We start from the raw sequence: 14,194 nt of genomic DNA on the forward strand, positions 1-14,194 counted from the left end.
AAGTGGCGCGGCCGGGCCTGGTTAGCGCACGGACAGCCCCTAGCAACGGTAGCGCGCGGTTGCTAAGGACCCCTGAGAGCGCGCGGGGGGAGTCTCGCGAGAGCGTGAAACCACTGCATCCCTGGTGTGAGGAGCAGGCCTCGCGTGAGGCAATGCCGGATAGTGCGCGTAGGCAGGGAACCGCGGTGAATTTTAGCCTGTTATGACCCTGCGTGCATCATTGAGGATGGTGGCAACATACATACAGGCAGTCCTCAACTTACAGCATTTCGCACTGACAGCATTTATAAACTGACACCCTGTTTCAACTTTATGACGTCAGTTTCGACTTACAACGCTTGATCCGATGCGATGCCACGCCGGCGAACAAGTTCACGGTGTTGCTCATCTCCCTGGAGAACGTCTGTCCAAACTTACTCGGACACTTTCTTTAAGAAAGCAGACGAGACTCCAGAAAAACCTGCCGCCAGGACTCCTGAGAAGACTCCAGCCACGAGCCCTTCACAAAGTCTAGCAAAGTCACCTCAAAGAAGTCCTTCCAAATCAATATGATTGCTATTTGCAATATAAATACATTAATGTAGCTACAGTACTCATCTATAATTGATTGAGTACAAAATTCTGGGGTATTTTTGGTGAAAATAGGGTATCAGGCCTTGGTTCAGGAACCAATCCCTCATTATAACATTGGCAGACAAGGTTCCTTGGGTGAATTTGATATCTTTTATTAGACCAACCCAAATGGTTGGAGAATAGTTATTAACCAAGCTTTCGGGTTCAAAAACCCTTCGTCAGGCTCAGGAAGCTGCAGCAGTTGGTGCGTGCTCTTCCTGGATGGAACCATTATAACATTGTTGCTTCTGAGAAAATTAGTTCCAAATTACATTTCAACGTAGGACCTGGTTTTCAGGAATGAATTGTGTCGTAAGTCTGAGGACTGCCTGTACTGTGCCCTGAGCGTCCCCAGGTGATGCAGGCCTAGTCACAGAGAAATGAAGTGTTACGGCAGTAGTGCGTAGGGTGGGTGGATGCTGCCCATGCTGACACTGTGGGCAGTGAGAGATGAGTTTCCTCGCCCTAAATGAGTTTTCCTTTAAAACCCTTCTGAGCCCAGAGGTGCCGTTTCTACCTAGTATCATGGTCGACCACTCCAGTGAAGCAAGGAGGGGAGGCAGGATCCGGCCCTGTCTCCTAGACCCTCACCAGAGCGATTTGAGGCCGAGGAGGGGGGGTCTGTGCCTGCGTCTGGACTCGGGGGCGGGGGCAGAGGTCAAGGGCAGCCGCTCTGCCACCACAATCCCAGGCTTGGAGCAGGGGGAAACACCCACATTGCCGCGGCTGGCCGTGGGTCAGGTGCAGCCCTTCTGCTGGTGATGACCACTGCTTTTGGGAACTGCCTTCTGGTGAGGGTCCAGGAGATGGGCAGGACCCCGCATCCCCTGCCATGATACTAGGCAGAGCCATCACCTCTGGGCTCGTGAGGGAAGTATGAGAGGAAAACTCATCTAGAGTGAAACCCTCCTGTGCATTGGGGAGCTGCAAAGGGAGGGGCTGCTGTTGCCCACGGTGTCAGGGGAGTGCCCGGCAGCATGATTTGTGGCAGGGCTGAGGCCTGGCCTGGGGATGGGAGGCAATGCTGGGCTGTGGTGGGGGACACCGTGGTAGCACAGTGGGGTGACAGGCTGCAGGGGCTGTTACCAGAAGGTGGTTCCCAAAAGTAATGGTCCGCTGCTCCCGGTCCATTACCAGCATTAATACTGCAACTGACCCTTCGCCAGCCGGGTCAATGATATGGACCTCAGCACTTTCTCCTGTGACTTAACTGGCCCTGGGAGCTGGCAAGGGAGCAGGGAATATCACATCCTGTTTGCCTTGCTCTTATGGGTTCTTTCAATTTTACAGAACAAAGTTACTTGTGGGAGCAAGGAGAAGTCCTATCAGTAATAGAAGAGGATGTGACTAAAAGTGCAGGTCGACGCATTGAGAAAATGACTCCTCCTGCCTTGAAAAGCTGAGTTACCTGTTGATGTTAATGGAACAAATGCTGACTATGGTAGTTACAACTCATGCAGGTTAAAGATGGGGGGAAAGGACTGCACTCAGGTTTGGGTATGTCTTTTATTCAAGTCAAAGGCATCACAAATGCCTAAGTGCGGGGCAGGGAGCTGCATCCCTCAGGCTGCCTGCAGGGCATTTGGTTTTCATCCACACTCACACGGGTAATATGGATCTCAGGGCACAACATTCTAGCAAAAGGCATTGATACAGAACCACTGTCCTTGTGAAATATGTATTGGGAATTTTGAAGCCTGCACACACATTCAGTTAAGTCCACAGCTGCCCAGTGCAAAACCAAAGTAAACAGGCATAGTGCCGAGGTATTGTGTGAGAGAAGCCAGGGAAGGCTTTTCCCACATGGTAGGTGGCAGTGTTTCTACTTAGGAACTGCTACTGCTGTGCAGAGACTGTTCCGGCTGAAGTTTTCTTCCATATCTTCTGCTCACCAGAGTGCCATGTCTGCTGTGGTATCTCCTGTTCCAAAGCTCTGACAGAACCCTTTCCTATTCCTGTTACAATTCCAAAATTCATGTATCTGGGGATACTTGGAAGTCAGCAACCCCCAAATTCCTGCCATTTATGCAGCTGACCTATAGCGGCTTCATTGAATCTTAATTCCTCTGCACTGTGAATGGCAGGCAAAGAACAGATCTGAATCTCACTCTGTTTTGTAGGCATTCGTTTTTAAAAAATACCCTGTTCACTGTAGAAAGTGCTTCACGTTGCTGCTGTGAAAAGAGACAGCTGGACAGCACCTGCATCTAGACTGATCAGTACATGGGACTTTCAGAAAGCGCCTCAAGATGGCAGCTGCTGCTCATTATTAGTGGCCCTGGCAGGTAACAGTCTCTGTCATTTTCAACTAATTACTAAATTGATTCTAATGGCTTTTGTTGGCCAAATGTCTGGCATATTGGTTTCTTTCTGGCTGAGTCCCCATTTGCCTGATGTAGCTCAGCATGCAGCAGAATGACAGAAGAGCAGCTGTTATGAGGGGGAGAGCAGCTGGAAGGGTAGGGGGGAATAGGCTGCAGGGAGCAGGAGACAAAAGATAAGAAGGAAATGAGAAACAAAACCTGGGCCTGGCAGCTGTTGAATACTTTACCAAACATATAATTCTCATAAATGTCTAATATATATTAAATGCTCAGGGCAAAAGGATTGGGACAGAGAGAGAATTTTATATTGTTATTTTAAACCCTTAATTTATTGGAACAATTGAGGCTTCCTGAGAAAAGCTATGATATAGTTACTGCATTGTGCAAGAAAAGTTATCTGTGCTCTGCAGTGACCTTTGAAACTAATGCTGTATTTGAAAACCACCATTTGCTGCCAAGACTTTGGGAGAAGACACATGTAGTTGCTGTGATCTCATCTTTTCAGAAAGAATTTCATGGATAAATCTGTCTTGGGACTAGGTCAGGCTGCTCCACTGGGACCACTCTGGTTAAAACTCATAATGCTTGCATTCCTTCAGCAGCTTCTGTTCAATAACTCCCCTCATTGTGCTGAATTTATCAGCAGCATTTTACCCCGTGGAACAGAGCAGTCTTCTTGTATCTTTTAATGCGTTGCACTACAGTTGCATTAACCATGATTTTCTGAAGAGAAAACACAAATGTTCTTGAAACTCCAGATGAAAATTTGTTGGCTGGTCAATCCTAGCTGATGACAGCTCACTTAATATTGTTTTGGGTTAGGAATAACCACTACCTTTCATAGAAAATAATTAAGCTCCTTATGGAAACAGCTGAAACTATAGCAACTTCCCACATTCAAGGCATATGTGCATGGAAATATTTCCTTGGCTGTTTTTCTTAATGAAGCCTTGAAAACAAAACAAAAATGGCCAGAGAAACTGAGAGAGCAAAGGCATGAAGAAAGCGTCTGGTCAAGCTCTTGGCCTGTGGCTCTAAGAAAACAGAAGCTTTTGGTTGAGAGCTAGTTAGAGGGGGCTTGGAGCTGCTGGTAAAGAAATTGCCTTCTGTTTGATTCATGCTGTATACTGGGAAACAGGGCTCTGCACATACTTTGAAACTAACCACAACTGCATTTATTGTCTGATTCCTTCACTTGTTCTTCTTTCTAACAGAAATGAGAGGTGCTGTTCATCACAACTGAAGTGACTCCAAATTTTACTCTAGAAGGAAATCTAGGGATTTCAAACCACAGCAGAAGTCAGCCCAGAGGATCTGGGCAAGACAGGACATGAACAATGGTTTTCACTATTTGTAGCCCCCAGAGAAGAGAGGTTCCAGCTCAGTTGGTAGAAAACCCCACCATCTGCGGGAATCTTATTTAGCTCAGGTCAACAGCTGGGAAGATGAAGAGATGTGAATTTCTTACAGCCAATTTGAGTGGCCCAGTTCAAATGGTGCTACAGAACGTAGCCCAAACATAGACTAATTTATTCAAATCTAGTGCAAGTCTCTGATATGTAGTTTGGAACCTTCTATTTTCTCTCTAGAGAGTAGCTAGTAGTTAGAAGAAGGAAAGAAAAGATCCCATCTAAACCATTTGAACTGGCAGAGAACCCAAGGAGACTTGTGCTCCCAGCATACCCAGAAACCAACAAAGATTCCAGGATATTTTAGCATTTATAAATTCCCCACAGTCTACATTGGATTAGAATTTGAAGACCAAGATTATTACAAGAAGGCTGAAGACCACCTGAAACCCTTTCAGTAGTCAACAGAGGAGCATTTTTTATTTTCAGAGTTGAAAAAGGATTCTTCTAAATGAACTTCTCTGGCTTTTTGGCTTTTTGGAACCCCTAACATGTGGGATACAGATGCTGGTACTTACAGTTTGGGGTAGTATTAATCCAAAACCACACAGGACTTGGGACGGTGATGAGTTTTATAACAACAAATGATCTTCTCCAGTGAGGAAATATTACATTGTTCTGATTTGGTTATGTGATATACCTTGATGAAAAGACACTGCAAACATAGAAATAAGCCAGGTTGTATTGATTGTAATTTGATTAATGGTTTCTTTTCTGGCTAGGTTGTTTTTAAAGCACCAGCATTTTATTTTCCTTTTGGGCCAGGCAGTAGGCAGAGTTGAGATGGGAGTTGTTCTGGACTGGGCAGGGCGTTCTAGGGCTATTGTTTGGTGAAGGTTTATATGTCTGAAGCAGAAAAGACCAGGAATGTGGAGAGAGGAGTGGAGGCTTCAAGTAAATGCCAGACAGAGCGACACTTTTAGTTCTTGTTCAGTCTTTCGAGGGGAAAACTCCAAAATTGCCATTTTGGGTTATATGGAATGCTTGGCTTCAAGTCAAGTGGTTTTGTAGCAATAAGTGGCTTTCCTATAATGGAGTACCTCTCTGGGAGAGAGGCACTCTAGTGTCTATAGAGTGGTGATTCTCAACCAGGGGGATTCAAGATCCTTTGAAAGGTGCTCCAAGGTGTGGGGAGATAAGCTGAGCACATAAGTGCAGGCTCAGTTTGTCCTGCCTGGCTGTTCCCCCAGCCCCTCTGCAAGGAGGCAAGCACCACAGTGTATAAATTAGTTTTTCAAATTGAGCACCAGTGCATTCACATAAGTTATGATGGAGGCCTCTAGTCCAGTGAATGCCTTGAGTCCAGACAGGTTGAGACCCACTGCTATAGAAGGTAGGAAATGTATCGCATGACATGTTCTGCTACGTAGCGCCTGGCACCTCATCTCTGTCTGCAGTGCAAATATTAAGACATTTGCCCAGTGAGGAGAGGCTGAGCAGAAAGGAGCTGTACTAGAGATCAGTTGTTCATGGCGTGCTCCTGCTACAGCTGCAAAGAATTAAAATAGCAAATTGTAGCAGGCTCTATTGCTCTTCCTTGTGTTACTGACTCCTTTGACAGAGGAAGGCCCACATAGGAATGGCAGGGGGACTGGGTGGAGACTGTAGCAGCATAGCCATCGAGCTAGCCACGCTGGGCGTGGGAGACTGGTCAGTACAAAGAGGACAGGCATTCAACATGTACATCTCCAGATATGCTGGGCAGGATTCCCCAAAGATCACCAGGCTTGACGTGGCTCAGTAGATGTTCCTCTGCCTCATCCACCTACTTGCAGCCAGTAACAGAAGGAAACAGAACAGTGAGTAAGGGAGGTTTAGGTTGTATTTTAGGAAGAACTTTTTAACCTGGAAGGTGTTCTGCACCTAGAACCCATTACCTGCAGAAGGTATGTGGAATATCCATCACTAGAGGTGTTTAAATGCAGATTAGACAAATACTTGGCTAGCCTGACTTAGACTGGGATGTTCCTTCCATGAGCAAGGACTAGATGGCCTCCTGAGGTCCCTTATCATCCTATTTATCTATGATTCTGTTGTTATTTGCCTGTGATTTTCTCCTTTGTGTGTGCCAAGAAGTGTGTGATATGGACAATCACACACAGATTCATAGATTGTAGAGTTGGAAGGGACCCCAAAGGATCATCGTGTCCGACCCCCTGCCCCAGGCAGGAAAAGGGCAGAGGTCAGATGACCCCAGCCAGGTGTCTGTCTAGCCTCCTCTTGAAGACCTCCAAGTTAGGTGATAGTACCACCTCTCTTGGCAGCCCATTCCAGCAAAATTATCCCTTTCCATAGGAAAAACTCGAAGAAGAAAATTGTCAGGGAAGAACCCGATGATCTCGTGAGGTCCCTTCCAGCCCCTAACATCTATGAATCTATGCCAGGGTGAGAGTACATGCTTTCAAATAATTTAATTATGTGTGAAGCACAGGGGCATACACATGCATAAGCACATTGGCATCTCTACACTAGATCACTTAGTGGACAGTTTTCTGGCCTAACAGATTATTCCAAGAAATCTCCATATGAAGAGTCTGAGTCTGCAAGAGTGCACTGGAGTAACTTTGTTCATGGGATTTTGCATGCTTCAGAGGTGGCAGGACCAAGCCCTGAGGCTGGTATTTCCAGAAGCACCTAGGTCCTACTGCCTTTCAAGGAGGGTTACGCGCTATAGGGCATTTGAACCTTCAGGTGCCACCAGCTCTGCCCCAGCCTTACTGGTCCATGACCTCCGCTATTAACATCTGCCAGTTCCTGAAGCAGTCATGTAAAGAGACTTCTCTTCTCACCTTTGTGCCATCCTCATTCTCCCTGTCTGTATCCTATCATTTTTCTGAATTAACTTTTTGAAAACCTTCCCATTTCCTCCAGGACAATAAGCTAATCAACCTCCTGGCCCACACTAGCTCCCTCCAGGACTCTCTGCTGCCCCTTTTGTGAGGAGTGGCAGCTCTGAGTCCCCTTCTATATGGAGAGCTCTTCCTGCCACTGTTAACCTCCCTCTCTGGCAGTGTTTAATATTCCCTGAGATTACAGCCTCCAAATGAGCAGATGTTTCTGCATTAAATATTGATCTCAGGGCCTGCAACCTTGGAGGGCAAGGATCAGATAAAGCACTGAAGCAAAACAGCAGCACGCCGCTTGATAAACCAAGGGCTGGTGGGGGGGATGAAGCCTGTGCGTTTCTGTGGCCAGAACAGACCCCTGCCTCCCATCCCAGTCAGCAGCTCTTGCTTTTCTCTCCAGGTCTTCTCCTCCTCCTCTCCCCTCCCCCTTGCTGCTTTGTTTCGGTGGCGGTGGCAGCAGCGGTGGCTGGTGCTATAGCGGAGGGAGCTGTCCAGCAGCCAGCTCCTGAGATCCCAGCTGCTCTCCATTAACCACAATGTAAGAGCAATGAGAGCAGCTCTACCCAACGCAGCCTGGCAATGGAGGATGATTTATTCCAGCTGAGACAGCTACCGTAAGTAGCACAGGGAAGAGGGACACAAAGGGATTTTTTTTGTTTATAGCAAACTGCAGATTGATTGCGATTCCTACTGTTCCTTTTTTTTGTAGTGGGAAGTATTCCTTGGAAATGGCTTAGGCCCAAAAAGCAGGCCATTTTCCTTGTCTCTCTGCCCGGGTTCAGCCTCCTTGACCCTGGATCTTTTCTGCTTTATCCCTGGATCTATTGGAGGGGGGTGGTGGCTTCATAAACTCGCCCGATTTGTATTTTTATTGGAACTTCGGAGGGACGGGGGGTTAAAAACTCAGAGCTTGCACTGGGTTCTGTTGAGAGGAAACTGTAGCAACGCATTTGCAATGTGGATTGCATCTGTAAACAATAGTGTGCCAGGGAAGGCATCTTCCTCGCTGCCTACTTCATGCAGTGAAGTAATTGCAGAGCTCAACCTTTCTGCAAAGGTATATTTGTCGCTGGTATGTGCAAACTGTGTGGTTTGAAGAAGCAGACAATGCCCAGGGAAAATGATTTTACGTGGCAAACACCTTGCCATTTGGGGATGTGAATACTAGATCTGTGCAAAGAGCTGAGAGCAACGTTATTGCTGGCTTACCTCTGGGAGTGCTTTTTCTGAACACAAAATACTGGTATTTCCTTTAAAAATAATTACCTTTTCCTCCAGACTGTTGCTGTGCTGCTGAAACATAGCCGTATTTGTAAAACAGTGACTGAGGAGAACCAAAAATAATGGCCTGAACTGAATTACAAACATTGATGGGATTATATTAATGACAAAATAGATCATTCAGTAACATTTCTAATGAGTCAGGTAGACAGGATTACATGAACTTTAAATAATGCTGAAAACTATATATTGGATATGTTCAGTTCCTTGGTCAACATCAAATAGATGCATGCCTTCTTTAGGCTATTTTTCTATCCTTTTTTTAAAGAAGTGGCTAAAATGCCTTTGACTGAAGGTGCATTTGGCTGTATTCAGCACTCCGAGGTCTTGCACACAAATGCAGCTCTCTGAGGTTCCTCAGGGCTGAGAGATTTCTGAGGTATGCAGCAGGAAGCACTGGTGTGTTTTTCTTTCCTCAGTTTCCTAGGTTATTTAGTCAGAAGCAATGCTTTATTCTTTGTGATGATGCTTGGGGCCAGGTTTTTCGGTCTTTACTCAGGCAGAACTCCCATTGAACTCTGTGCAATTTGCAGATGACTTACTATGTGTTTGTCCAGAATCCGGCTCAGTTGTGACCCTGGCCAGGCTTTGGGCACTACTTCAGGATGCATGTCAAATAGTAATAAACAGTAATTAATATGTGGCTGGAGGATCAGACTCTTTATTAATAGAAAGGTATTTATTAGCACCTATTTTTGTGTACAGTCTGTTATGATATAAAAATTACCCTGATATGTTGTAGGAGTGATTTTTCACTTATAAGCTCAAAAGGTAATGGACTACTACAAGCCAGATTCCAAGTCCATTGAAATCAATGGAAGGATGCCTGTTGACTTCAGTGGACTCTGGATTGGGTTTTAGGAGTGCTGACATTCTGGGATCTTGACTTACTGTCTGCATAATGATGCTGGTAAAATGAAAGTACACAAGGAAACAAGTCGATTCACTTCCCATACAGTTTTTGTACATAAAGTATGATTGAAGCATTCATGCTAATTGCCTTCTGGTATCAAAAAAGTCTTTTCACAGAGTAAAACTTTCAGTATTCGTTTGCTGGACATACAGACTCTATAAGACCTGCATCTTCATTCTGTTGAAAAGCTGACATTTTGTAAGAATGACAAATCTCAGAGAAATGTCAAAGAAATAGTAAACAGTTGTTTTCACCTCCAAGGGCCAGCAAAAAGAAGTTCAAAGCAACTCTAGTCTTATTTAGATAAAAATGATTTTAGGAGAATTTAGAATACAATTTATTAATGAAGTGGAGTATAAACCTGAACTGAGAAGCTTCCTTATTTTAACTAGATGCAAAAATCCTTCATACCTCCCAAATGATTAAATAAATTCTATTCCTTTGAAGTCGAAGTTGGTTTTTGCATTAATTTCAACAAGCCCAGGATTTCATCTGATATAATTTGGTTAAAATGTATAAGGGTATGATTTTTTTTTTAAAAACAAAAATGGACGAAAATCTGTTCTGCCTTTGCTCACCTGCAAAGACCTGAAGTCCTGAGACCAAGTATGCTGGTTCTCCTACAGAAGTTGATGGCAATGGGAAAGCAGTGTAAGGAATACCTTGATCAAATCCTGAGATACTCTGTGTACTTTAGGAAGATCTCAAAATGTCTTAGAGGCTGCACCTCAGTTGTTCAAGGGAGCGGATGCAGTGGGAGCCCCACACAGGCAGACACTGCTCTGCCCAAACATCCACATGCTGCAAAGATCTTAGTGGTGAAAGTGCACCTCCAGAGAGCAGGTGATAGGGGGAGTACTATCTGTGACCAGCTGGGTCAACAATGTGGTGTGGGTCCATGGACTACCTGAATTCAACAGAGCAAAACAGGAGGCCACATCTGCTGCACCTCTCCACGGTCCCTTTTAGCGCCTGCAGTCCAGTCACATGGACGGCCTGGGCTGAGGAGTCCAGCCATCAGCCCCTGTTGTTTTTTCATGGATCAAGGTCCTTTGCTGCCACCCCAGCACTTTGCTGCGTTCTGGGTATCAATGGTGTCATCAGCTCTTGCAAGGGAAATGCAGAACTCAGGTCTTGCCAAGTATGGAAAGTCTTTCAGTTCACCTTTAAAAACTGTCGCCTGTGCATGTCTGATTGCAGCTGCTGCAGCTTGCAAGGATGCCTGATAATTTGGTTTTGATGCCCCTTAAATGGATAGGATAAAGACCCTCACTGCTAGGGCAGAATTAAAATAGCCAGGGACTGAAGGTCCACAGCTATACTAGGCTGATTTCTTTCCAACAACCTCTTGTCCTTACATTTTCAAGAGTTGCAAGTATACCAGGTGTCTAAGTTATAGTGATGCTACAGAGGGCATAGAAGAAATGAAAGCAGCTTTAAAGATTCTGTTACCTAGGGTTAAACATTGTGCATTTTGGCTTAGATCTGGCACAAATTCTCTCTACTTGTGCCCTGAATATTTTCCATGCATGTGAAAGTAAAAAGATGGACAATGGATGTTGCTCTTGGCTCTAAACCAGTCAAGCCAAGTATACAAGTGTGACTTTAGAAAGGGCCGTTGTGAAAAAGCACTGGTGAACAGCTTTCTGATGTGTGTAGCAAATCCCAGCTGCATGAGGTTTAACGTTGGTATTTCCTGCATAGACAAGACACTACAGTTTCAGCTTTTTCTTCTTGATTGACTTCTGGCATCATTTATGTTGGTCCCACTGGATATGGAAAGAAGACTAAGGTAGATGCCCTCTTCTATGAGGGATAGCTGAACTCTTGCTGTGAGAAAAAATATCAGTTTGATTCCTTGATCAGTAGTTGCTTGTCCAGCAGGCCAGCGATATTGCTGATGGGTCTCAATCGCAGAGCACAGATCTGAGATCAGAGGTATAGAAGACATACTTAATTTACTGCCTGTTTCTTGATTTGTCAGGGTCTGTGTTACTTGTTAAGTACTTGAACCTTGATTCTGCAGTTCCTTCTACAGTGCGCAGCAGGGAAGGCAAGATTTTTGAACCATACGAAAGCATGAATGGGATGACAGGGTTTCAAGTGAGGCTAAGTACTAGGTATAGGGAGTCCTTAGAATCGTAGAACATGAGGGTTTGGAGGGACTTCTGGAGGTCACATCTAGTCCAACTCTCTGCTCAAAGCAGGACCAGCCCCAACTACATCATTTCAGCCAAGGCTTTGTTTAGCTGGGTCTTAAAAACCTCCAAGGATGGATATTTCACAGCCTCCCTGGGTAACCTGTTCCAAGCTTCACATGGAGCTGATGGTTCCAGGGCCTCTATGAGGGATCCTGTGGAACATGGGCAAAGAATGAGTGTGTCCTGGTTGACCTGGGCTCAAGAGTGACCATCAGCATGGGTTCCCTTCACTCCTTGTGAGGAGTAACCCGGCAGTCAGGCTGCAGCACCCTCATTCATACAGAATTGGGTTCTTCAGCCCTCCCGTTCTGATTCATCACTCTTAGACTTGTGCTTAGTCTGTCCTTGTGCTGGGCCAAGCTCTTAATTACAAGAGATGCTAAGTGATTACTGCATTCATTAAATAACCTTGTATATCGAAATAAGGCCTTAAGTTCCAGGAAAAGGTATTCCCTGTCCCTGACAAATGGGTATTTTTAACTGCCCAAGAAGCCAGTTAAATTTTGCACCCCCCCAGATCACAAATTCAGGATTGTTCCAGGAAGACCGTAAAACAAATCCTTTTTTCTTCCCCTGCATGCTTTGAAGTTTTTGAATAAAAACATTGCCTCCTTTTTTTGGTAAACAATATGTAAATCACAAGTCTGTAAATCTTTAAATGGCGTATTTATTCTCCGTGTGTTTTACTAGATCCACGTATCTGCATTTTGTTGTGCACTGTTAATATTTATAGGCCAGGAACTGAGCAAGTATGTTTGAAAATAGCTTTATCCTTGTGGGATCTATTTCTAAAATAATTTTACATAAATGCCCCAAACTTGACTGCTTTTTCTTAAGGGAAACATGAAGAAGCTAAAGTTCAAAATGGCAGGCAATTATAGCTTGTTGCCCAGTGCCATTTTTCTCAGTTGTGAATTTATCTTTGCAAGGAAACATACAGAAATCATTTAAAAACCATAGGTCACAGGTTCATTGTTTTTGCTATGCATAAAAAATCGTGAAAGAAGCTATAATGTTATTACAACAGTGAGCTCTCTCAAGGAAAGTATTTGCCTGATATCTATTAATATGCTGTGCCATTCACTGCAAAAATATTTGCAGTATTTTACCTCCATCTGAATGATGGTTTCAGTGTGGTTGCTGAGCCGTGGTTCTTTGCTCTGTTATATAGCCTTATAAGTGGGGTTCCTTTTTTCCTTCATTAGGCTGAGATGAGGCCAGGGACCAACAAAACACAAACCTTTTTGGACCTGTTTCTTCACTGTTCGTTTGTATGCCCAAAAGGCTCGTAGGCCTTGATGACTGTGGTCTTGCAGCCATTGCAGAAGCTGATCCTAATGCCAAGAGCTTTCTGAAGCACTGGGTTGTAGTCTTGTTTTGCTGCTGTGCAGAAGACAAGAGGGGCCCGTGCTGCCGCCTTCTATCCAAAAGCATTTCCTGTTTGGCGCTGCAGATGTTACCATGTTAGCTCAGTGCAAAGCTCAGTATTCAAGTATTTGCCTTACTCAGGCAAATTCTTGGCAACACACCAGAGTAAAGAATGAGTCAAAACCTAGTGAAAACTAAGCACAGACCTCTGGACTTGTCTAGTAACAATTTTAGTCTAACTGTTTTCAGAGTGATTATTAGCTATGGTATCTCCATCATTTTAGATTAACAAAATGATTGGCCAAGATAAGTGTCTTGAACTCTGAGGTGGTGCGAGCCCCTTTGCTTCCCTGGGAATTGAGGATTCTTCATCAGTAGGCCACCTTCTGACATGTGCTGCCCATTCAGCCTCTTCTTAGGATGCATAGTATCTAGCTTACCAAAATCATGTATGTATCAAAGAAGGTTGCTGCCTGCAACTCTGCAAGGAGAACAGAAATCCACAGCATCCATGTGAATATGCATTATATTATACATATTATCCCTCTTGTTAACCGCCCAGTTTTAACTAAATGTGATGGTTTGTTGGCTATTTTCTGCCAGTAGTTTTCTTTCTGGCTGCTTGTCTGTCTGCACACGCACTCAACATGGATTAAATATAGTTGCATTGTTTAATTTCAAATGCATTGTCCTTGTTGTAGAAATAGCCCAAATTTAATTTTCTACATTGCTTTCAGAAGAATGATTTGTGTCCTAGGGGACAGCAGTAATCTTGAAATTTGGCAAGCAGCTAAACATTACATAATGAAGCAGGATTCATAAAGTAATGCAAGAAATGGACTAGTTCTTCTTTTTGCCTAGATGGTGAATGTGAGGAGTCCATGAATGTAAATATGATCCCTTCTACATACTACTTCTATTCTTTCATTATTTCTATTCAAACAGTTGACTCATTTCAGTGTTCCTTGATCCTATGTAAATTGGAAAGGCGAAAAGATTAAACAATTTTGAATAGTGAACCACAGGCCCTAAATAGCTAGGATCATTTTTGGTCACTTGTTCATGTTCAGAATAAGTCAGTGGAGGAAGAAACTGAAAGCTCTTACTCTCTGATAACTGTATGGTGTGAGGTATCCAATGTGAACTAAGCTGGTAGTTCTCCTTTCAGTTGCTGATACACAAGTTTCTGTATTTACAATCACTGCTGGCAGCATGAGCCCCCACCCCTTGTGCTCAGGGC

The 14,194-nt window shown here is 44.4% G+C and overlaps 1 protein-coding gene across 1 annotated transcript in view; it reads left to right on the top strand.

Annotated features, from left to right (window-relative positions):
- The first annotated feature begins 7,770 nt into the window (after window positions 1-7,770).
- SVOP (SV2 related protein) overlaps window positions 7,771-14,194 on the top strand; it is a 30,537-nt gene continuing 24,113 nt past the window's right edge. The window contains exon 1 of the mRNA XM_006015151.2: window positions 7,771-7,805. Coding sequence (XP_006015213.1) covers window positions 7,771-7,805 — 35 coding nt within the window. The remainder of the gene's footprint in view (window positions 7,806-14,194) is intronic.

Source organism: Alligator sinensis, unplaced genomic scaffold, assembly GCF_000455745.1.
Source record: "Alligator sinensis unplaced genomic scaffold, ASM45574v1 scaffold628_2, whole genome shotgun sequence".
NCBI classification, from domain to species: domain Eukaryota; kingdom Metazoa; phylum Chordata; order Crocodylia; family Alligatoridae; genus Alligator; species Alligator sinensis.